This window comes from Erythranthe guttata, chromosome 8 (genome assembly GCF_056151865.1).
Source record: "Erythranthe guttata isolate IM_541 chromosome 8, IM_541, whole genome shotgun sequence".
In the NCBI taxonomy this organism is placed as follows: Eukaryota; Viridiplantae; Streptophyta; class Magnoliopsida; order Lamiales; family Phrymaceae; genus Erythranthe; species Erythranthe guttata.
Genome location: NC_142540.1, coordinates 17,123,664 through 17,147,896, shown reverse-complemented (window position 1 = coordinate 17,147,896; position 24,233 = coordinate 17,123,664). Strand labels below are relative to the sequence as shown.

Here is a 24,233-nt window from a genome sequence, read left to right as displayed (position 1 = left end):
CCATTTGTGCAGTGACTTTTTTTTATTATTTCTTTTTGTGGGGAAAATTAATAAATGATTATAAAGTTGTTTAATTATTGGCAAGATAAGCATAAAAACTGGGGAAAAAATAAATAAATAAATAAGAAGAAAAGGAAAATTGATGAGGTCAAACTTATTTTATTACTGCACATACATAAATTGATCGGAGAAGTCCGATCTACACGGTAAGAAAAACGCAGTGCACCACTAAACGGTGTTGTTCTCTTGATTTGCTTAATAGTTAATACAAAACTTAAATACTCGATTAGCTCAAAACAACTTCACTAATCACATCATAATTAACGCAGGAAATCAGAACCCCAACCTATATACATATACAGAAACACACACACACACACATAATATATATATATTGCTCGACTTCAATATTTACATGCAGCACCGGTGACTCCAAATCTTCACTGATGTTTGCTCCTCGTATCTCCACTGTAAAGCCTGCCAAAAATAAATTAATTAATAAATAATAAAGTTATAATTAATTTTAATTATAACCGATAAGTACAATTAATTAGTATGTCTATATATATATATATATACCAGTCATAAACAGTGGGGGAGTTGGGCTGCGGTTTGTCGAAGTAGTCAGTTCCGATGGTCTTGGTGGCGAGGTTGCTCCCGGGGTGGAACACGCTCCGCCACACGTTATCCTTACGCGCCGCCGCCGTAGGCGACGGCGTAGTCGGCGTTCCCGGCGTCACTGGGCTCGACGGCATCGACAGAGACTTCTGGAACTTGCTACTACCCTCTCCAACATCCAACAATCCTATATATATATATAAAATATTAACATAAATATATAAAATAAAACACACACCATAACATGTGTGTGTGTGTGTTTTGGCTGAGTTTTGCATCGTCGTGATGAATTAATCATAGTATTAAATTAAAATAAAACAAAAACGACGACGTATATGTATGTATGTATACCTTTGATGTTCAAGGGCTGGGTGTAGACCTTCTTAAGATGTTTGAGGCCACGCTCCGGCTGAGGTCCGGCCACCACGTCATCCCACAAATGATCCAAAAGCACCATTTTTTTCAACCTTTTTTCTTTTTGCTTTTCTTTTTTGTTTTCAAATTATATATAGAGTGATAGTAAAGAAGATGGTGTATATATAGAAAGGGTTGGTGATGAAATATCTACCACTTTCCAAGTTGCTTATTTCTAATTCCACTCGAATTTTTATTTTTAATTGTATTGGTAATTTACGTTTTCACCCCTGAAGTAAAGTTAAATTACGAAAAATTTATTGTTTGGGTAGTTACAATCGCACACTCAACTATGAATCATCTAACACAATATTCTAGATTCCGTGGAATATTCTTCAGGTTTGATGATGCTAAAGTTAGATCACCTTAGAGAGTTGAAGTAAGATGAGCTGGAGGAGCAAAATAGATCATTGATTCACGAGCTTGATCGATGACCTTGAGATACCTGCGATTATAGACCACGTAAACTAAGCCGGAGGTTGATCCGGCGGAAACCCCTCCGACGCTCAAGTCAGACGTGCGGATAATTGAAATGGTCCAGAGAATACATGTTGTAGTATTGCTCAGATAATAGGACGTACCTTAATAAATGAGTTCAAACATTTATTTATACCTTAATTGAGATTGTCGAGGCCCAACCTTACTTGAAGGTGATTGAGCCTCGGTGGTAGTGGTCTTCAATATTTGGCTCGTGACCCATTAGGTTAAGAAATTGTAGGCTCATTGGGTTAACACAATTAGGCATATCAAGTTTTTGTATCCGTTTTAATCCATTCGAGCTCCACATTCGAAACAAGATGGTCATAAGATGTGTCTTTTGGCTTGTAAATATCAGATTGTGATATGTCAGAAACTGCATTTTTTGCAAAACGAGTACAAACTAAAGAATATTCCACGGAATGTAGAAGAATCTGTTGAATTTGACACCATAAGGCTGAATGCGTAATTAAGAAGATTCATAACTGATGAGTGGTTGAAATTACTCAAACATAAGGTTTTTTTTTTAATTTGATCTTACTTTAGGGATGACCATAATTTACCCTAATTACATTTATTTACTCCATTTAAAATTAAATGTGGAAAATTGGAAATTATAGAATTTATTACTTGCTTCTCAATTTTGTTTAATAAGTAAGTAGATTTTTCTCTAATATTTATTCACTTGCACAGAAAATAACTTGAAATAGATTAAAAAAGTAAATTCGATTCTAGAAATATCTAAAAAATAGTGGTAATTGCAAAACATGATCTGGAAATAGAGGAAATCCTGAAAGAGGATAAGGATGAAGACTGTCTACTATCTAGTGTTACGGGACCCGATGTATGACGTGGACTGGATATGATTAATACATACAGATCCCACATATAATTTTTCTTTAATTAACTTTACTTAATTTGGTTTCATTAATCTTTTTCTAATGTTAATTATTGAAAAAAACAATATTAATCAACAGATTTAATTTTACAGTAATATAATTTATGTAATTAGTTCTTAAATTATTTATTAAACATTAATAGTAGTAAAGTAGAGTGTACTATTTGTGGGCCGACAAGCCCTTTCTTTTTCGACCTAATTAAATTAAAAGAAAAAGCCCAAATTAAGGCCCGTATCAGGTTTACTTTATTTGAGATACTATTTGTGGGCCAACAAGCCCGTTCTTTTTCGGCTTATTTAAATAAAACAAAAGCCCAAATTAAGGCCCGTCTCAACTTTAATTTATTTTAGATTGTATTTTTGGGCCGGAAACCAAAAAGCCCGTTCTTTTTCGACCTAATTAAAATAAAAAAAGCCCGAATTAAGGCCCGTCTCAAGTTATGTGTATTTTAGATTCTAGTTGTGGGCCCACAAGCCCGTTCTTTTTCGGCCTAATTAAATTAGAAAAAGCCCAAATTAGTTAAATCTAATTTAGATTCTCACAACACGTCCACCATTACTTGTCCATTGTTAACTCTCATGCAACCTTTAAATTACATTTATTAATGCTTTTTGTCTTTTATGAAAAATTTACATTTATTAATATTAGTAATAATTACTATAATCTCTCATGAAATTACTTACTATATTGCATATTAATTATACTATTAATGCCGGTTTCAATGGTGGGTGGGCAATGGACCACACGCGCCAAAACCGTGGCCGCCGCTTTGGATGAAATTAAAAAAAGTAATTAAACCGTAATATTAACAAAAAATAAAAAGATATATAATAATAATAATAATACTTTTTATATATTTTATTAATAATAAAAAGGTAATAAAACAACAGGAAATTACATTACATTACATTGCAGTAGTAATAAACAACAGCCACACATTCATACCTTAACTATATCTGCTCGCCTGAACCCGAACCGTTACCACACTGTTTCTTTTTTTTTTTTTTTTTTTTTTTAATATTATATTAATTAATTAATATAGTAATAATTAATTAATAACGGCGGCGGAATATTAATTAATTTTCTGGTGGAGGAGGGAGGTTAAGATCCACGTTGAGGCCTCTTTGCGGCTCGGATGATGACATGTCAATGACGTCAGAGGATGAGTCCGACACCGACTCCGCCCTACTTCCGCCGCCGCCGTTATCCGGTGACAGTCCCTGCATGTTGTTATACAAGTCGATGATTTCCTGGCAAGACTCGGGGCGGAGTTGGAGCATCGTGGCCGTGGTGGTGGTGTTGATGGTTCGGAACGGCTGCATGGTGTTATACCCGCCGCCCGTAGCTCCCCACGCCGGGCGGCGGAGCTGGTTGTTGTTGTTGTTGTTGTTGTTGTTGTTCAGTCCGTTGGCGGCTCTGACAGCCAGGCGGCCGAAACGATGGCAGTTCAGGGGGTTGTTGTTGTTGTTGTTGTTGTTCAGTCCGCCAGCAAGGCGGCGGAAATGATGGCAGTTCGTGTAGGTGCATCGGTACGGCTGGCGGGGGGCCGGGAGAGCCGCCATCTGCGGCGGAGGCAATGTGGGTGGCACGGCGGCGGCGCTGATGATCTGGCTGGGGCGACGGGTGCTGTAGAAGAAATCGATGGTGACAGGGGTGGCGCCGGTCAAGTTATGAGGAGGGAAGTTGGTCTTGGCCGCCGGCCCGCGGAAGCGGCGAGCGGCTCTGTCGTAAGCACGCGCCGCCGCCTCGGCGGTGTCGTACGTGCCAAGCCAGACACGGCATTTCTTCACAGGATCCCTGATTTCGGCGGCGTACCTCCCCCACGGCCTCTTTCTGACGCCGCGGTAGTGCTGCTCATCTTCAGTTCCTCCTCCACTCACGGCGGCGGCCGTTTTCTCACCGGGCGCCATCGCATGCAAAACAGAAAAAAAGAAACTCTCTTTTATTCTGAGAGAATATTAATTGAGAGTAATGTAAGAGTGGTACTGAACAACAGATTGGAGGGGCAAATATATAGGAGCAGAAAAGGGGGGGTGGGTGGGGGTGGGGTGGCGGGGTGGGGTGGTGGTGGTGGTGGTAGCGTGGCGAAGGAGATTAGGGTTTAGGAGATACGTGGGAAGATTGTTGTAATGACTTTGCATGGCGAATTGTCGTATTGTATATTAAGTGTTGTGTTCCATAATATTTTTAGGAGGTGCTTTTTGTTTTTTGTTTTTTTTTTTAATTCCATTTTTGCCCTTTATCTCTTATTTTTATTATTTTAATATTTGTGAGGATAGAGCTTCAATGGAAAATGGAAGTAGTGAACATGCCAAGTTTTAATTAGGTGCAACCACCAACTATTATTTGTATTTTTTATATTTAATTCTTCGAGGGTATAATTGATATATTAAATATATGTTTACATTGTAAAAGAAAATTGAACAATATGTTCTATAGAAAGTTTGCAAGTACTATATATATAGTTCAATAGGTTATATATAGTGATAGATATTGGTGTACTATATATACAACTTAGAATGTTTGGAATCATTAAAGTGTATATATATACTCAACTTATTTGATAATTTAATTAAAAAGAAAAACGGCGTGTCGCAACGTGTTCAAAATTTAAACTGATCGTTCGAAAGGTGAATTTTGTCGTCTACGTATCGAGTTCGTGCGAAACGTACAACTTTGGGCGTCTGGATTTGTTGTTATGTTGCGAGCATGGTCGTCGGCTAATCATTATATAGATAATCGTGGTTTCAAAATATCAGAAATATTCGATAACGTAATAATTACCCTACGGACAAAGTTATTTTTTGTCGTTCATCGTTGTCTGAATTTTTTTTACTATATTAGGTCAGACCGTTAGACAATTATGAAAGTGTACGTCATGATCTTAAAAATACTCGATAACTTAATAACGTAACGAAATTATAATTTGTCGTATTTATATTTGATTTTTAACTTTAAACAATTTTAAAAGTATCTAGAAAATCTTATAAGTAATTAGCTCTATTATGGCACACAAGAATTCAAAGTTTTCATATAAATATTCATTGTAAAATGCATTGAAATATAATTTAGGATGAAATGCATAAATAGGCACAAGGCCAAATATGTCATTTCAAAACCAACCCACCCCCACCCCACCTAGTTACCATAATCAGTAATTAGATTACAAGGATTTTTTTTTTTTAATTGTCAAAATATTCAAATTTAATCTCATATTGTAAATTTGTAATTACTTTTATTATTGCCTAAATCCCAATAAATTGCAGCACGTGCTACTCACGTTCAGTTTTCAACAATACATTTAATACACCTTTTTGACTTCTATGAGAATAATAATTAAAAATAATTAATAATAATAATAATAAATTGAAAAGAGCAAATCCTTTTTTCTTCCTTAAAATGGGGTGAAAAAAGAAAAAAGAGAAAAATATACTCCCCTGTACTGAGGCGTACGAGGAACAATGTACAATGTACTACAGTCAGTACTAGTAGAGTATCACCACCGTATGAGACAACGTTTGTGTACACGTGTCAGGTCAACAGACAAATACCGCGGATTTTGCGGTGGGTGTTTACGCAGTGGGACCAGGCGCGTGACGTGGATTCATTTATATAAAGTAAGGTTTGTTCGATGCTAGTGAAAAACACTGGGTGGGTCTTCTGCTGCCACGTGTTCTTTTTTTATTTTTCTAAAACCCCTAAAGGTAAACCCTAGCGGGAAATTTATTATAAAATACAAAAAAAGAGACACGTGGCAGCAGAAGACCCACCCGGTGTTTTTCACCGGGTGTAGCATCGAACAAATCTATAAAGTAAAAAGACAAAAGTCAATGACGTGGGATCGGCCCTGGCGGTGGTGCGCGCTTTTGGTACTACCTGTGTAAAATGTTCGTCACTTTTTACCACCCATAAAATATGTAATTTAATTTAATATTTTCCTTTTAAATTATTATTATTAGTGTAAATTCCACTATCTCTTCTACTTTCGATTGAATCGATTTGCCCCCGTGTACTTGAAAATTATCTCAATGTGCTTACCACCGCTAGTTTCAGACATTTAACCCTAATACCGTTTGATCTAAGTCTAAATATTACAAAAAAACCACCCCTCCCAGTTTAAATAATTATTAAAAAACATTAAAAAAAATTATGGTACCGTCGTGGACTATGCTTTCTCATTGTCTTGATTTTTTTATATTAATGTTATTCTCTATTTTTGTTTTTTAATAATTATTTAAACTGAAAGGGGTCGCGTTTTTGTAATTTCAGAGTTTAGATCGAACGATGTTAAAATTATATGTCCGACAACTTACAATAAGGCCACATTGATTCAAAATTTCAAGTGTTGGGGGACAGATCGATGCAATCTATAGTAGAAGGGGACAAAAGCGATGAGTTAAAGTACAAGGTGAAAAATTGAATTTATCCTTATTATTATTATTATTATTATTATTATTGTTTTTAGTTAACAACCCACGCTCTCCACTGAGACTGAACCCACGCGCCTCGGCTGTGCTGATCTGCAGTTCCGTTTTGTTCGGATGGCCCAAATTTGTGGGCCAGTTACTCTGACGTAAGGCGGTATGGGCTGTCGTTACGTACGAAATTTTGTATGTAATATGGGGATATTACGTAATCACCATGCAGATTAAATTAAAATTTAATAATAATTTATTTTACCGATGCAGCGAAGAATATGGAATATTCCATATCATTATTAAATGTATATAACTGTAGAGTTATGAAGAATTATGAAGAATTACAGATAAATCATCCTGAATTTTAGAAAGAGAATGAGAGAATTAAGAGAGAGAAAATATACACGTGGACATAAAGGAGAAACTACAAGGGTTAAATTGCAATATCTAACAATAATATAATATAATTCGATGAAGTTCACCGAACGGCGAACATAGCATAAAACAAAACTCTTTTTAATTAGTCTGCCTGTAAGAAAAATACTAGATTGGGTGGAAGATGCACCGAGTAATAAATAATGAGTTACGCATATATACATATAACTATGCATTGAATATATATATATATACATGTTGATGGGTCCATCCCAAATCTCTATATCGACACGCCGCAGAGACACAAATCAATAGTTTGTGTACGTATTCGTCTCGCGCAGTTATAGTTTTGTTTTATATTATGCATAATGAATTTTATCGGATAAAATCTCGTTATACACGTCCACGGCAAGCACTCGTTGTGCACTAGCACATATCTATATTTGTACGTGTATATAATTGTATGCAGATCTACGGCATTAAACTATTCGATATTTTTCACGCGATGTAGCATTTACGAGATTTGAAATGTTTTTTTTTTAATTTTCTATAAAAGGAAAATAAAAGTCAATTAGAGAAAAAATCAAAAAATAGAAAAATGTGAAACGTGAAGCAAATTATAAAAAGCCTTTTGGGCCTAAAAAAATTAGCCCACTTGAATATGTTGATGTTGTTTGTTCACGCGCTTGTTGGACCATAAGATTTTTTGGGTTTATTTGGACTGAAAATATTTAATTATGGCCCAGGAAATTAATTTGGAGTTGCTTATACGGCGTCGTTTTGTTGCGGGAGTATAAACGACGCCGTTTGGTCTTCGCTTGCTGTTTACTGGATCAAAGTTGAAACCTCAAACGACCATAGTTTCCGAAATCGTGAAAAATTAGGGTTAGGGTTTGTCGATTTGACCTCGTCTCAGAATCGGAGATCGAAAGTAAAATCCCCTAAGGCAACCGCGTTTCTCCATGGCAACCAAAGCTCCGGCGACGACAGCGCAGCAGCAGGGCGGCGCCTCCGCGGCGAACAAGCCAGGGCTTCGGAAACCGGTGTTCGTGAAAGTCGAGAATCTGAAGCCGGGCACGACTGGGCACACACTCACCGTCAAAATAGTGAGCTCCAACACCGTTCTGAACAAGAAGCCTAGGAATCCGACGTTTCGTGGGCCCCAGAATCAGAGTACGAGAATCGCCGAGTGTCTCATCGGCGATGAAACTGGGACCATCCTCTTCACCGCTCGTAATGAACAAGGTATCTATCAACTACTCCCTTATGCACACACACAAACTGAATGTTGTATTTCTCTGGCTGCAGCTTAATTTATGGGTTTTTTGGTATTTTTTTGGAAATGTTTGTGTTTGTTACTGGGCTTGAGAATTCTATGTAAAAATGAGAAAATTTTGAATTAGTGCTTTGGCACGATATGTTTGTTGTTTAATTTTAATTAATTATTTCTGAAACAAAATTTGTGAATATGATTGTCTAGAACCCTGTATTTTATTGGACAAAATGAATGCTCGCCATATGAATTACATTCTTGGGGATTTAATGGCATAATTCGTGTTCAACGATTGCATGGCAACGATCTGTTGAAACATTACAATATAGTGCGAATTTCATCTGCGGGTCCCTATGTTATGATATTACTTCAATTGGAACCACGTATAAGCTAATAAAAAAGAATGGCGGCTGGTCTGACACGTGTGTGTTAAACACTTCATTTCTTAATGTATCTGCATTTAGGAAGCGTTTTGTGTCAGACACTTTGTGTACCATTTCTGTTTCCGAAATCGAGAAAATTAGAAACACATTTGAGTAGCGAAATTCCTTTTTTTTTGCTTCTTCATTAATTATTTACATTATTTAATAATTAATTGCAATTTGCAATAGTTGATTATAAGTTTTTAAATATTTGTATGCAAGTGTGTGTGTGTGTGTGTGTGTGTGTGTGTGTGTGTGTATATTGTAATTTAAAACTTGGCCCTTATATTTTTAATATTTACACATCTCCACATGTTCCCGTGTCCTTTTTGGAAAATGTTGTTTCTTAGTATCTGTTTCCATGTTTCGCCGTGTCTATGCAACATAGTTGTGCACTGTATTTTAACATTTGAAATCATTGTAGATAATTATGTCTTACTTATATCTGTTAGATCTTGTAATTTTTGTTTCACTTTAATGTTCTTTTCTTAGAGCTCAAGAAGTAATTTATTTTCTGAGGTACCTGTTCTTATGGTGGTCTTTCGGTCAATTTTATGCTACACCAAGTAGATCATTACCCGTTCATCTACACACGCCAACATGGGTGTGCATGTTTATGTTTGTGAATAAATGGTAATGATCTAACCAACGTATTTTGATTATTAGTTCTTTCATGGTATAGTTTGCAGTGAATGTTTCCTTAAAAATGTTCGTGTAAATCTATTTGTTAAAGAACCCTCATTAGAAGAGTTGTTACCTAGCCTTTACCATTAGTGTAGGGTTTAAATATTGTCCCTCCCCTATTTCCTCAATCTGCGATTTGAATTTTGCCAAAAGAAAAATAATAATAATAATATATTTATTTGTTGATGAAAATCTAAAAATGCAATGCAGTTGAGCAGATGCAGCCTGGTAATACTGTGATTCTTCGGAATGCAAAAATCGACATGTTCAAGGGGTCTATGAGGCTTAGCGTTGACAAGTGGGGCCGTGTTGAGGTTACAGAACCAGCAAATTTTGTGGTCAAAGAGGACAACAATCTTTCTCTAATAGAGTACGAGTTGGTTAATGTTGCCTAAATATCTTGAAAAAGCACCTGTGCAATATTTTGATGGTATTGGAATTCAGTTTTACTTTTGTCACCGTTGGGTATTGGTATACAAATTTCTCTGATGATATTATTTCTTCTTTTTCCGTTCAAGTTAATTGACATGTCGTGGGTTTATTAAAATTCTGGCTTCAATGATTGTTCTGTGAAAGATATTTTATCACTTGATTACACCGTGTGGTGCTTCTTGATTCTCGAATGTGGAGAAGTCGAATATCTGGGTTGGTTGGTTGACTATATATCGTTTCAATATGGTCTCAACTTATGGTTATCTGCTCTCTTGTTTCTTGAGATCATACATGTTTGAAAGGTTTGTTATCGTGATTTGTATGTTTGCATTGAGATTGTAGTAATAGTGAAAATGGTAATAATGTTTAATTTTGAAACCCAACTTGTTCCATTATACTTTGTTTAATGTCTTACAAGAAAGATATTAAAATGGAGCATCGATAGTTGCCTGTTTATCATTGTACAAGTTCTTTCAAATGAGAATGCTTTGTAATAGCATTGAAATTTACTTGATTGGTAAATTATGAGAACATTCATCCATCAATTTATTTAACCAAACATTAGACACCAAAAATCGATGCCACCGCATGCAATTTGAAACATTTGTATATTGGAAAACGGTAACTTTTCCCACTCTGAATTTTAGCATTGTCCGGAACTGTTCAAGTGATTAATAAAGCACATGCTGGTTCTAGTGAGTAGTCCGGTAAATTCCAAATTGTTTGCCAAAAGAGAACCAAAAATTGTGGAGTGGAAATATAATCTTCACCGGCATCAGCTTTATATCAAGCAATTGTAGGAAACACGAATGGCAAGCATAATTAACTTGTTTAAAACATTCACTTCGATTAAAAAAATGGCGCAAGTAAACTTAAAGAAATCCTTATGAAAGACCATTTTTCCGTTCATATCTGGTTACACCATGGTGAGAATAGCACCAAAAGACATTAGTTTCCTGGACAATCAATTTTTTATCAATATATATCTAAACAGACGACCGAGTTTTTCCAACGAACACAACAACTAAAAAAAAAAAAGAAGAAATAATCCACCGAAAACAGGAACTAAGGGAGCTAGCTAATGCAGCATATGTTATTATTGTATCTAGTTCCAAGGTGGGGAAACGGGCTTTAAAGGGCGACTGAAGGATATAGCTTAACAATTTGGACTTCAAATTACAATTTGACGCAGAAAAATGTGTCTTCCAAGTAGAGTATTACATGTCGATTGACATCCATGGAATTATCAAGAAATGCCACCGCATCACAACACATTCTAACAATCATCCATCTACAACACAGGAAAAAAGAAACATTTCTTATGGACGGCGCGATAGAAACGAAACTAATTCAGCCACATGCAGCTACAAAAAGTCAAGCAAAAAACAGAGGTTTCAATTTTTCACGACTATGGTTCTGAAAAGCCAGTTACTGTCTGAAGCTTATATGTTGAGCTTAAATAAAAGTTGACAATTTCGAAAATCTTCAAACTGAAAATCAGCCAATGAGCAGTAATCACAACCCTAAAAGGAAACAAAAAAGCTTACGTCAAAAGGTTATGCTGGCATTTATTCTAATCTATGCACTGTTTTGTCACCAGAAAAAGAAAGACGAAAGTCATTGTGCATTGTGCAATATCCCAAAACAATAGCATAATTATTGCACATAGAAGATGTGCCTACTGGCACATTATTTTCGCTTCATGTATAGATTGCAACAAAACATCCATTGTACGAGCATTTGCAAAACTTGAAGGAGCTAGAAAATGAAATACAATCTTGAGGAAGAAAATTACAAACATCAAGAATCTTTTTCCATTGAATCAAACCAACATCTTAACATTCGATGGTCTAATTATAAAGATAAACCCAATAAATGAAAAGGAAAAAAAATCGGTAACTCCTCGTGCATAATCATTCATGACTACCTATCACGCATTGTCCTAGTGCTCATGTAAATAGAACTTCACTTGTACCATCCAACAGTCATCATACATCATCAGTATCTGATGAATACCATGTGTTAGGATGATATATACAAGACTAAACCATCAATATCTATAGTTTCAAAAAAAGATAAAATGTGATAACGATAGGGTTGAGATTCTTGGAACAATCCAATAATCTGATGGCTCACTTATAAAAAAAAAATTCAAGTTTTCGATTAGTCAATAATCAACAAAAGGTCAATGCTACTGTCGAGTAATAAATTCAGAACATTCAACCTTGTACCATTGATTAAGTCTACACTACAATTTCAATCTGAATGAACGAAAATTTCGTAATAATCACTGGATTATACTTCATGCTCCCCTAATTGAACTATCCAATTTTCTATCTGAGATGTGCGCCGATAACAATAATGTTTCGTTTTCTGAAATGGAAATCGTATATCGATAAAATAATCCACCTACATCATTAAAATTCGAGAATACTATTGTTCGAGTTCCGTAAATGTGACATGATCTATGTTCGCGCATTAGAAAAAATAAAATGAAAATTACCTTCAATGCTCCAAGCCTGGCCACGAGGAGCAACGGAGAGCATGGAAGTAAGCAGCGCAGATGCGGTTGCAGTGTGATACGGTAACATCGACACCACGCTAACACTGCTCAATTCCACCGGAGACCTAATTCGCACAACAATTATAATATCAATTTACATTAATAGAATGAAGAATCTCCAGAAATCAATGAATTTGTTTTGTGTGGTGAGAAACCTAAAAATGCGAGCAGATTGGGGATTTTGAGATGGGATGCGAAATGGAGATGGAGCAGCTTTAGGCTTGACGCCGGCGGAGAGTCTCGGGGCGGCGCTACGAGCGGACGTAGTGGCGGACCGCAGGACTGACCTGGCGGCGGCGACGGCGGCCATGGCGGATGAAAGTGCAGACAGATCGAATGCGCCGACGAGAGAGAAGTAGGGCTTTGCTTGGGTTTTAGCTTCGTTTTCTCTTTACCTTTATGAATTAAACATTAGACTGAATAAATTGCCAGGCTAAAAGTTGTGCTGCCAGGATAATTTTCCTCGAAATTCCTAATACACCCTCCAAGGTCACTCTTGTTTATTATTTTCAGATTTTTAATATTTTCTTATAACGTTACGTCAATATACTATACTTAATTATGACTTATTATTTTATTATTAGCATAATATTAATATTTTTTTCTATGTTTTCTTATAATTATTTGTATTATTAGTAACCAAAATAGAACTAATCTAAATAAAACCAACACAAATGTGTGTATTTTAGTGTGTAAATAAACAGTAATTATATAACCAGCATATTTCAAATTCTAATTATTGTAATGTAGCATAAAATAAATCCAAGAAAAATACCAAAAAAATAAAATCATTTGATAGGAAAAAATTGCAAAAAAATTACTTAATGCCTAAATTAATCAGAATTTTATTGAAAAATATGCATAATTAATTAGTAATTAGTATCTAATTAAATCTTGAGCTGCCCCCACTTCTGCTAATCTTCCCAATCACATGTTGTAGCAATGGAACACAAAGCCCACGAGAATTATTTTCATGAATTTCTTTGCCAGCTGGATTATTAGACCTCCGATCATCCGGCATTTTCCGGCGGTGTTCATCGCCGTACAACAAGATTCCTTTATTCGCCGGCAAGATTCCGATCAGCCGCCCTAGTGACACACTCCGGTCAGGGAAGAAAGATGCCGTTGACTACATGACCAACATCTATATATATGTCAAAATGTGTAACAAAAAAAAACAATAAAAAAATGAAGAATTGTTGAAATATATTAATAATTAATTACCTCGGTGTCAATATTAGAGGATGAGAATGAAGAGAAACTGGAGGTACGAATTCGAAGGATCGGAGAGGGGTTAGCTAGTGGCGGCGCCGCCGTGTGGGAGGTGTCGGCGGCGGCGGCCACCCTGATTCTGGAGTTCATATTTCCAAGACCAAGCGGCCATCCATTAGCTATTATTACATCATTACCCTATTAAATTTACAATATTAGAAACTCAGGGAAAATTCAGCAAGAATGCAAAAATAAACTCCAAGAAATTAACTAAAAAAATAAAATTAAAATAAAAATAAAATACCTCCATGAATTCAATATGATCATTCCAAACAGGGCTTTAAAGAATAGGGATTTTTATGCAAAAGTCCCCAACCAAGCATGTTTATTATTCTAGGTATAGGGGACATATCTCTTTCACCAATAAGCCCATCCCTTTAATATTTATTATAACTAAAGGAAACATTCATGTATATCCCAATATTACCCTCAATCATTTATACCCAATTCTTAATTGTAATCCAAATTAATCAATTTTGTCCATAAAAGTTCAATTTTGACCACAAAAATTCAATTTTGACTTTTTTTTGGAGTATAATTTAATATGCTCCAATTTCATCCTTAACTTAATTTAATCTCAATTTGACCCCAAATTTCACAAATTATTAAATTTTGACCCAAAATTTTTTTTTTTTTTCAAAAAATTTTTTTTTTTCAAAAACTTTTTTTTGCCGCCGGATTCCGGCGTTGACCGCCGGTCAACGCCGGTCTCCGGCGTTGACTTTTTAAACTTTTTTTTTTTTTTTTTTTTTTTTTTTTTTTTTCTTCCGGATTTTTTTTCCGGATTCCGGCGTTGACCGGCGGTCAACGCCGGTCTCCGGCGTTGACTTTTTTTTTTTTTTTCTTTTTTCTTTTTTTTTTTTCTTTTCTTTTCTTCCGGATTTTTTCGCCGGTTTCCGGCGGTCTCTTTCTTTAGTGTTTTTTTAAGTTTTTTTTTTTTTGTTTGGTTTGTTTTGTTTTTCCACGCCCGCCGCTACACGTTGACCGTAATTGTGCTGTCACTGACAGTAATTTAGCGTAATTATACTGTCAATGATAGTTAATTAACGTAATTGTACTGCCGTTGACATTACATTTATGTAATTGTGCTGCCGTTGACAGTAAATTAATGCAATATTATATTTTTTTATTTATTATTATTTTTTTTTATTTTTTTTTGATTTGTTGACAAGTCAACGTAATTATATTACTGTCGTTGACAGTAAAATAACTGTAAACACAATAATATTACTGTCAACAACATCAATATTATTATTTTTTTGGGGTGTTTGTTTTGTTCGAGTTATTCACGAAGTAACGTAATAATATTACTGTCTACTATTGTAATATTACTGTTGCTATAGTAATATTACTGTCACTCACAGTAATATTAATTCTTTTGGTTTTTTTTATTTTGTTTACATTTGTTGAACGGACAACATAGTAATATTACTTTATTATACAATAATAATGAATTTTGTTGTGTTAATATTAATGTGCTAGAGATTAATATAGCAATATCAATGTGTTAAACTATAGTTTAGTTAATTTTACTGTGTTTAACAGTAATATAGTTAATATTACTGTCATTCACAGCAATATTGCTGTTTAAACGGAAAAAAAAGTTACAGAAAAAAAAAAAAAAAAAAAAAAAAAAAAATTAAAAAGTCAACGCCGGAGACCGGCGTTGACCGCCGGAATCCGGAAAAAAAATCCGGAAGAAAAAAAAAAAAAAAAAAAAAAAATAAAAAGTCAACGCCGGAGACCGGCGTTGACCGCCGGTCAACGCCGGAATCCGGAAAAAAAATCCGGAAGGAAAAAAAAAAAAAAAAAAAAAAAAGTCAACGCCGGAATCCGGCGGGAAAAAAAAGTTTTTGAAAAAAAAAAAAATTGTGAAAAAAAAAAAGTTTTGGGTCAAAATTGAATAATTTGTGAAAGTTGGGGTCAAATTGAAGTTAAAGTAAGTTAAGGATGAAATTGGAGCATATTAAAGTAAGAGGGGTTATTTTAGTCCTTTACATAAATCTGGACCATGTGTGGACTTATTGGTAAAGGAGAATATTGTCTGGATCTCTTTATGAATAAGTTCCCACTGATGGGCTTATTTGTAATATGCCCTATTATGGGCATATAGAAGGGGAAAATTATATGTATCTCTATATTTTCAATTATTTCATTATTATATTTTGATGAGTTATACAAAAGTGTGAGTGTCCCACTCAATAGGTCAGCTTCGTAAATAACTTGTCGGCACTTGTGTTTTATTTATTTATTTATTTATTTTTTAATTTAAAAAAAATAAATGTTATTGAATTTTAATTGCCATATTCAGCAAAGGGTTTTGATTGGTTTGTATATAAGCTAATGGTTTTTGTTGCCTACGTTTAAGAGTAATTTGACAGCTTTGTGAGGTGATGAGTCTATTCAGAAAAATTAATTTCAAATTAATTATGGGCCATGTTTACGTGTTGATCGGAATATTATATGCTACATCGATTTATTTACATATGGTAATTTGTTAATCGTCGATGAAGTTATCACTAATCGCACATATACATAGATGTGTGTGATTATGTGTAAATCTGCTGCTAACACGATATTAGGGGCAATGGGCCCTCTTGGAAGTTATTTGCAACTACAAGTCAAAGTTGAAGAGAGACATGTTAACAATATGAGTTGCCCCACACCAAACATAATAATTATTATTAATTTATTATGAAAATACATAATTAGACACTAATACAAAATTAACGTTAAAACTTAAACCTCTCCACCAATGATGGGCCCAAATCAGTTACATGGGTCATAAGTGAAGGCCCAAATCTTTTATTGGGCCCGGTTGAAAGATCCGGTTTTTTTGTGTCCAATGATCAAGATTGATTCTTTAAATAAAATATTATTTAAAAATAAAAATTAAACCTAAGTACAAATAATAATTGGTTGAAAGATCCCTACACTAATCTACGTGTAATAAATAAGAGTAATTTTTTTTTTCCTATTTTCACTTAATTATATTGATCAATCAAGTTGTTAAGTATTTTTCTCAAAAAATATAATAATAATAAATTAAAAAATAAAAATAAAAAATTTAAGTACTTTTTTTTAAGTAAGCTAAAATGTCATATATGTGTTTGGTGAAAATGTCAATATTCACCCACCACATTCAAGTGCAGTGGACGAATTGGTTGGATCTACTGTTTTTCTCTTAAATATTGTTTGATAGTTTCGACATAATTTATCCATAAAAAAAATCAATATACAGTTAAATCTCTATAAATTAATTCTGTTGAAAGTTGAAACTAGCAAAATTCTAGCGAAATATCAAATTATCGAATTAATAATTTAATATATTTTCACCGAGTCGGGACCAAAAAAAATTATTATTTAAGTGAGATTATTAATTTATCAAGTATTAATAACACGTTAGATAAAAGCTGTTGATTTACCAAAATTTGGTTTTATATTATTAATAAATGAATAAAATAAATTTACCACGTGGCATTACAAAGAAAAGAAGAACCATATACAGTTTGACACGTCATACTGGGCTTTTTGAAGGTCCTCGTAAGGATTGGACTTTTGCAAGGCCCATATTTGGCTATATATGCAGTCCAAAAACTCTAAATTAAATTAATTAATTAATGTTTTTCTAGTAAAAAAGAAATATTCACTAGAAAAAGAAAAATAACTTTGTTTTTCAAATTAAGTTTCTATAATAATTTATTTGAACTCCTTTAGACATGATTTCACTGTAAAAATAAGAAATAAAAAATATTGAGCCTGCAATTATATAAATAAATAATAGGGGCTCTTTGAGAAAACCCCCTCACTACTTTTTTTAATTGAGGGAGGCCCAAAATATTTTAGACCATTTGAGAAAAGCCCATGATCCAAATCAGCCATTGTGTTTCCCAGCTTTACCCCCGCCCGCCACCTCATCACAGCTGGGCGCGCGCTCCAGCGATTTTTTTTTTTTTTTCCGTTTTTTTAATCGACTATGAAGCATAGTCGATTAGTCTTAAATCGACTATGCTTCATAGTCGATTAAGGAAAATCTTTAATTTTTTAATTTTTTTTTTGTTTGTAATTTTTTTTTTTAATTTTTTTTGGTTTTTTTAATTTTTTTCTCTATCACGTTTATTAATGCATAGTCGATTAAAATTTTAGCTATTAAAAATAACAAATCATAATTACAAAAAAATTACAAAATCAACTATATTTAAAAAAAAATATACAAACATTATAATTGACTTATACATTGGAATCAATAAACAAAAAATAAAAAAAAATAAAAAAATTAACAACTGGAGTCGGTTAACCTTAATCGACTACCGAACATAGTCGATTAAGCCTTAATCGACTATTGACATAGTCGATTAAACACACGTAGTCGATTAAGGCCCTGCCTGCGCGAATTTCATTTTCTGCGCGTATTCAGCAAGCCCATCGCAATCTTCCCCCCAAAACGGCCGCCGCCAGCAGACCCATCGCAATCCTCCACCCAAAACCGCCGCCACCAACAGACCCATCGCAATCCTCCACTCAAAAACCGCCGCCACAACCATCATTACCATCACCATCCACGCACACATACGCCGCCGGTAGCAGACCCATCGCAATCCTCCACCCAAAATCGCCGCCGGTAGCAGACCTGTTGCTCAGAGACGGGCCTTGTGGAGTGTAGAAATTTGTATCGTGGCTCTCGTCATCGAAGGACGACATCGGCGGCGGCGGCGAGTTTATGATCGGCGTCGAAGGGGGAGGCTGCTTCGTCAGCGGCGGCAGGGGCCCACCAGACAAAACTAACGGTTGCGCCACCGCGGCGACAGAGTACACCACTTACGTCCACAAGATCTTGAAACGGACAGGCATTAATGAAAATTTTACCCCTCTTGCCTTGGGGAAATGGCACACACCTGCCCACCCACTTGACCCGTCAATCTACTACTACCTCGAGCTCTTCCACCCCTCCTCCGCCGGCGGCGGCGTCGGCGACGTTCTAAGCCGCCGGTGCAACAGGAAGCTGATTTTCCCGCTGGTTGACGAAATCTTGGCTGGGATTTTAAGACCTCACTTGGTTAGGGGTAATAAGGGTGGTTTGTGAATTATTAAATAATATTTGGGTAGAATATTAGGTAAGGGGGTTTTCTCTAATTATTTTTGGGAGGGGGGGTTTTCTTAACTCATTTACCTAGATGACGGGGGTATTGCTAATTATCCCTAAATAAAAATTGAATCTTGAATTCACCAATTATGTAAAATTACAAATGAGGACCATATAGAATTGCTTATGTCCATGGAATAGGTTGAGAGAGTACGTATAGATTCCTTTGTCCAGCCAATCCAACCCAGCTGAAAGTGAAATGTATGCCCCTTGATATAATTAAGGGGTAATATGCTAGAGGTCCCTAGTTGGAAACATAATTAGACGTGAAATACAATCCTAATATTTTTTTATGAATTAAATTATTTTTAGAAAAATAAATATGAGTCACATCCTCAAATTTGCATTTATTCCTAATTTACCCTTAACCTAAATCCATAAATTCTAAAGTTACGTTTCTCTCATATTTATTTTTCTTTTTTCTTCTCTCTCGCAATCTCGCTCTCTATGTCTTTGTCTCTCAGATTTATTTTTCTTTTTTCTTCTCTCTCGCAATCTCGCTCTCTCAATCTTTATCTCTCTATTTTTCGATATCACTATCTCTCTCTGTCTCTTTCGTTCTCCACCACTCCAATCCACTATTGAGGGGGGCGGCGGTGGTTATGGCGGTGGAGACGGCGGCAATAAGCGGATGGTTGTAGAGGCAAGATGACGGCGACTATGGTGGTGTAAGGTCAGATCTATAGTGGAAGGCGCGACAACGGTGTTGGGCATGGATGATGGTGTGATGGCGGCGCTCGGTGATGGTGGTGGTGGTGGATGATGGTGGAGGAGCGGATCTAGGGTTTGGTGGGGAAATTTAAAAAAATTCGATTTGGATGTTTATGGGTGTCTATGGGTCTGGCGGCTAGGGTTTGTAGGAAGAGTTAGAGTTTCAAGATGTCTTAGGGTTTCAAGATGTCTATGGGTGACTACTGATTACTACGGTTTCCTATGGGTATGGGTTTCTGTATGTCTACGACCGAAAAAATTAAAAAAAAATCATAATTTTCAATTTATGTATAAAAGAAGGGGGAAAAAATAGATTTTTCAAATAATGAAAAAATACGGAAAAAAAATGTGTTTCACGTAAAAATTAAAAAAAAATGCTAGATGCAAACTTAAAAATGTTAAATAATACCATAGTTCATCATAGTATATTTACAATTTGGTGTAGTTTCAAATTTGTGAGTGGAGGGGCATTTTTGGAATAAATTTAATAAATGATGTGAAGCAAATTTTAGTTAGACTTGTCATTTAGTTCTAATAAGATTTGTCATCAGGGACTTATATCTTAAAACCCCTATAATTAATAGATTACTTATAAAAAAACACTTATAATTAATTAATTAATTATATAGTAAAAAAATAGTTTGGGACTTATGTAGCACGAAAAATTCAATTTCTTAACGTATCCGCATGCATTTCGGATATGTTTCGGGTCCACATTTGAGGATAGCTGTCACATACATTATGGGTCATTTTTATAATTTCTAAAAAGTTAGAAAAATGTTGTTTTTTTTAATTATTTACATGATTAAATGATCAATTGCAAATTGACAGTTAATAATAATAATTTATATATAAATAAAAATTTAAATATATTTATATAACATATTTATAAATACACACCTATATTTTTAATATTTACACGTTTCTCCCAAATTCCAGTATCCCTGTTTTTTGGACATGCAGTTTTTTCGTATCCGTTTCCCAGTATCACCGTTTCCGTGTCCATGATACATAGCTTGTAACATAAAAATATAAATAAAAAAATGACGAAAATTGTCAACCTTTGGCTCTTCCAAAATTTGGATCTATTTGTCATTAAAAACTTTTGACACTACTCTTTCAAAATTCATGGCTAAAAAAATGTTATTCGTTATTGCCCCAGCTACACAGCTATTTTTGACAATGACAAATGTCCAAAACACTATCCCAAATATATGGCAAATTAAATGCTGTAAATCTGTATGTACATGGCACAAAAGGATATATATTCAAAATAAATATAAATTAAATCAAATATTTTTTAATTTTTTTTAATGATTTGGATTGATGTGTATGGTACAATTGCTTAATTCTTGAATGGTTTAATTAGTCTGAAATCTGAATGACATTGCTATTATAAGTTGTGTTCCCTAACTTATTAATATGTTCGGTTGATAAAATTCAAACTAATTCAAGACTGCAATATTACTGCAGTTTATAGAATAGCTTAGCGCTGCTGAAAAAAATATGATTTTATCCTTGAAATAATACAAATTACGATATCTTTATTAGTAATCACTTAGAGTTGTTATTAAAAGATCACGTGTACCAACATATTTTAATTACAAATACTAAGCTAAGGAACCATGCATCTTTACCAATAGTACCAACTAATTCTAATTAGTAATTAGTCCGTATGAAATTAATTCCAATTAATCCAATATATGTGATGATGCTAGAGTATAGCTCACCTAGGATGATGTAGAAAACAAGCAGGGAGAGCAAATTAAAGCTGATCAATAGCTATTCAACTCGATGATCCTGAGGTCCCTACAAAATGAGCACACGTGAACTAAGCCGGGGTTGATCCGGCGGAAACCCCTCCGACGCTCAAGTCAGATGTACGGATCGTAGAGAAAAGTAGAGAGAATAAACTTGTGGTCGATTATCAATAAAAATGAGAACGTACCTTAATCAATGAATAAAACATCTATTTATATGTTGTTAAATGGATTGGGCTTCCTTTGTTGGGCCCAAGCCTTACTTTGAAGGAGCTTGGGCTTTCGTGTAATGGGCCCACTCGTATATGACTGGGCTATCATGTAGTGGGCCTAATTAGTAGATAAATTTGAGGGCCCGTTGGGCCAGCCCATTTAGGTATATCAATATGTAATCAAACGAGACCCAAGTGTTCATGACTACTCGCATAATTATATCAATATATAATTAATATGTGTAATCGCGATTTTTGAGTTAAATTAGGGTTCCACATCATTTTTTTTGTTTTTAGAATTATTGTTTTGTCCGAAATTATCCCGTTCGATCTCTTTAACATAAATAAACCAATGTACTGTTTTTGCTCAGACAATCGTAAATGTAATTCCTTTATGTACTATAGGTCGATCTGGGGTCTATACTATGCCACACTAGGTGAGATACATCGAGTAGATCTTAATCATACATATACACACAAACACACACACACACACGCACATTGGTGTGTGTGGATCAACGATAAAAATTCACCTCATGTAACCTTCATCGGGTATAACATGGAAATAACCGTCCGATTTGTCATAATGTGGAACGAATGCACTTAAATGCCGATTTGGGTCTATATATACTATGCTACACTAGGTGAGATACACCGAGTAGATTTTAATCATACATATACACACAAACACACACACACACGCACATTGGTGTGTGTGGAGCAACGATAAAAATCCACCTAATGTAATTACCTTCATCGGGTATAACATAGAAATAACCGTCCACGTGTCATAATTTGGATTGAATGTACTTAAATGCGTAAACTCGAAATAGATGAACCCTTCTTTTTGGATTTTTGGGCATGTTAAGCTTCAAGAAGGCATAGTATTAATTAATTAGGTGGTACGTATTTATTATTTATTTATTTTGCCTAAAAAAATTCAAATCTTGATACAATATACAACCCTAGATATGAATTTAATTTCTGATTAATATATATTTTATTCAAGATATATATAACACACAACTCAAAATCCCATTATATTATATTATATTATCACTCTTTCCAACAATGACATTCAAAAATGTGTAAAGCATACACATTTCTTAAATCAAAAAATAAAATAAAAATACACAAATAACTAATCTGTAATTTCGTTATCTTACAAATCGACCATTAATTAATTAATAATATAATCCAAACAAGTAGTTATCTGAATTATCATGCATCTCATATTTTTTCAAGGCAAATTATTATTATAACCTTCATCTTGAAAGTACTGATCATCCTCACGGCCGTTCTGACGGTATCCTCTAACGGAGTTATCACGGCCGTTAGATTCATACCCACGGTAGTTATTTCTGTTAACGTTGCTGTATTCATTTCTTGCTCGAGCAGCCGCCTTCAATCTTTCATACGGGTGATTACTGCTGTAACTCTCTGTGTTTATATCATAATAATACTTCCCATTTTCCAACGCCCTCGTATCACTCATTCCTTGCGGCCGCCGGAATTCGCCGCTGTTGAAACTGCTGCCGCCGCCGCTGTAGTAGTTGCTTCTAGTGTTGGGGTAGCTTCTCCGGTACGGCGGCTCTTCTTCCACTTCTTCTTCTTGTTGCTGGTTGTTGTTGTTACTGTAGTAGTAGTTTCGTTCACCGCCGCCGCCGCCATTGTTGTAATAACTTTTTTCTTCTGCAAATGTGTTGGTGTCTTCTGGTTCGGTGACGTACGCAACTGGGTTGTAGTTTCTTGGGAGGTACTTCGGGAGAGGCTGCTTAGATTCGGTGGTGGCGGCGGAAGGGGGGAGTTGGACGGAGTTGTGGCCGGAAAGGCCGTAGCCGTTTTCGTTTTCCGGCAGGTTGTTCAGAGGTTCTTTGTCGACGTCATCTGGTACGAGGTTGTCGTTGGTAGTACTAGTGGTGGAGGCTTTGTTGAAGAATTGGTTCTCTCTTGCATGAGTAGTAGTGTAGAGTAGTGTGGTTAAGAGGGTGATGAGAATGAAGAGAGAGAAAGGTTTTGCAGAGGACGCCATTGAAGGAGGAGGATAGCTAGAGAGAGAAACAGAAGATATGCTCATTTGTTGTAGTGTATATGGCTTCTTTTATAGAGGGTTTTCTCTTAGAGTGTGTGTACACGTGGCAGTGATCACCTATAATATATATAATTTCTCCATTTAATAATATAGTTAAATATACTGCCACCTCTTGAGTTAAGGTCAGATTACGAAAAAAACCCTCACGTTGGGGTAATTAAACTATCCCCTCAACTACGAATCATGTTACGCGTCCACCTATGCGATGTCAAATTTAGTGGAATATTCTTCAGTTTGTACCTGTTTTACCCATTCGAGCTCAATTTTTTGAAATAAGATGATATTAGATGTGTCTCTCGCCTTGTAAATATCAGATTTTTGTGCATCAGAAACTGCGTTTTGGCACAAGACGCGTACAAACTAGAGAACGTTCCACGAAATCTAGAAAATTATATTGAATTTGACACCGTAAGGTTGATATGTCAGAAGATTCATAGTTGAGGGGTGGTGAATTTTTTTCGTAATTCG

The 24,233-nt window shown here is 35.1% G+C and overlaps 6 protein-coding genes across 8 annotated transcripts; 1 reads left to right on the top strand and 5 right to left on the bottom strand.

Moving 5' to 3' along the window:
* Positions 1 to 139: 139 nt before the first annotated feature.
* Positions 140 to 1,199, bottom strand: LOC105951459 (auxin-repressed 12.5 kDa protein). The gene is made up of 3 exons (XM_012974895.2): positions 970 to 1,199; positions 580 to 805; positions 140 to 477 (listed from the first exon to the last, which is right to left on the bottom strand). The coding sequence occupies exons 1-3, from the start codon at positions 1,073 to 1,075 to the stop codon at positions 441 to 443; spliced, it is 369 nt and encodes a 122-aa protein (XP_012830349.1). The 5' UTR covers positions 1,076 to 1,199; the 3' UTR covers positions 140 to 440.
* A 2,242-nt stretch (positions 1,200 to 3,441) lies between these two features.
* Positions 3,442 to 4,369, bottom strand: LOC148768661 (uncharacterized). The gene has a single exon (XM_088822052.1). It carries the CDS (start codon positions 4,316 to 4,318, stop codon positions 3,485 to 3,487), a length of 834 nt encoding a protein of 277 aa, XP_088678178.1. The 5' UTR covers positions 4,319 to 4,369; the 3' UTR covers positions 3,442 to 3,484.
* A 3,599-nt stretch (positions 4,370 to 7,968) lies between these two features.
* On the top strand, positions 7,969 to 10,175 carry LOC105951457 (uncharacterized protein At4g28440). Its single transcript, XM_012974893.2, has 2 exons — positions 7,969 to 8,446; positions 9,791 to 10,175. Exons 1-2 carry the CDS (start codon positions 8,164 to 8,166, stop codon positions 9,973 to 9,975), a joined length of 468 nt encoding a protein of 155 aa, XP_012830347.1. The 5' UTR covers positions 7,969 to 8,163; the 3' UTR covers positions 9,976 to 10,175.
* Positions 10,176 to 10,881: 706 nt separating this feature from the next.
* Positions 10,882 to 12,992, bottom strand: LOC105951456 (protein NUCLEAR FUSION DEFECTIVE 6, mitochondrial). Of its 3 annotated transcripts, none has more exons than XM_012974891.2 (3): positions 12,731 to 12,992; positions 12,516 to 12,640; positions 10,882 to 11,535 (listed from the first exon to the last, which is right to left on the bottom strand). In XM_012974891.2, exons 1-3 carry the CDS (start codon positions 12,883 to 12,885, stop codon positions 11,528 to 11,530), a joined length of 288 nt encoding a protein of 95 aa, XP_012830345.1. In that variant the 5' UTR covers positions 12,886 to 12,992; the 3' UTR covers positions 10,882 to 11,527. The 3 variants fall into 3 exon arrangements, with proteins under 3 accessions (XP_012830345.1, XP_012830346.1, XP_012830344.1); XM_012974892.2 differs by having other exon boundaries at positions 10,882 to 11,303; XM_012974890.2 differs by lacking the exon at positions 10,882 to 11,535 and adding an exon at positions 11,669 to 12,017.
* A 352-nt stretch (positions 12,993 to 13,344) lies between these two features.
* Positions 13,345 to 14,142, bottom strand: LOC105951455 (uncharacterized). The gene is made up of 3 exons (XM_012974889.2): positions 14,092 to 14,142; positions 13,800 to 13,985; positions 13,345 to 13,704 (listed from the first exon to the last, which is right to left on the bottom strand). The coding sequence occupies exons 1-3, from the start codon at positions 14,095 to 14,097 to the stop codon at positions 13,459 to 13,461; spliced, it is 438 nt and encodes a 145-aa protein (XP_012830343.2). The 5' UTR covers positions 14,098 to 14,142; the 3' UTR covers positions 13,345 to 13,458.
* An 8,547-nt stretch (positions 14,143 to 22,689) lies between these two features.
* On the bottom strand, positions 22,690 to 23,840 carry LOC105951454 (uncharacterized). The gene has a single exon (XM_012974887.2). The coding sequence runs from the start codon at positions 23,748 to 23,750 to the stop codon at positions 22,914 to 22,916; it is 837 nt and encodes a 278-aa protein (XP_012830341.2). The 5' UTR covers positions 23,751 to 23,840; the 3' UTR covers positions 22,690 to 22,913.
* Between the last annotated feature and the right edge of the window lie 393 nt (positions 23,841 to 24,233).

What these genes read in the sequence shown, in the direction of transcription:
- LOC105951454 (XM_012974887.2), bottom strand. Translation starts at nt 23,750, where the DNA reads ATGAGCATATCTTCTGTTTCTCTCTCTAGCTATCCTCCTCCTTCAATG.
- LOC105951456 (XM_012974890.2), bottom strand. Translation starts at nt 12,885, where the DNA reads ATGGCCGCCGTCGCCGCCGCCAGGTCAGTCCTGCGGTCCGCCACTACG. An exon ending in CAATCTGCTCGCATTTTTAG is followed by an intron (nt 12,641 to 12,730) that starts GTTTCTCACCAC and finishes TGTGCGAATTAG; the next exon opens with GTCTCCGGTGGAATTGAGCA.
- LOC105951459 (XM_012974895.2), bottom strand. Translation starts at nt 1,075, where the DNA reads ATGGTGCTTTTGGATCATTTGTGGGATGACGTGGTGGCCGGACCTCAG. An exon ending in CCAGCCCTTGAACATCAAAG is followed by an intron (nt 806 to 969) that starts GTATACATACAT and finishes ATATATATATAG; the next exon opens with GATTGTTGGATGTTGGAGAG. An exon ending in TCCCCCACTGTTTATGACTG is followed by an intron (nt 478 to 579) that starts GTATATATATAT and finishes TATTTTTGGCAG; the next exon opens with GCTTTACAGTGGAGATACGA.
- LOC105951457 (XM_012974893.2), top strand. Translation starts at nt 8,164, where the DNA reads ATGGCAACCAAAGCTCCGGCGACGACAGCGCAGCAGCAGGGCGGCGCC. An exon ending in CACCGCTCGTAATGAACAAG is followed by an intron (nt 8,447 to 9,790) that starts GTATCTATCAAC and finishes AATGCAATGCAG; the next exon opens with TTGAGCAGATGCAGCCTGGT.
- LOC148768661 (XM_088822052.1), bottom strand. Translation starts at nt 4,318, where the DNA reads ATGGCGCCCGGTGAGAAAACGGCCGCCGCCGTGAGTGGAGGAGGAACT.
- LOC105951455 (XM_012974889.2), bottom strand. An exon ending in CCTCTAATATTGACACCGAG is followed by an intron (nt 13,705 to 13,799) that starts GTAATTAATTAT and finishes TTGGTCATGTAG; the next exon opens with TCAACGGCATCTTTCTTCCC.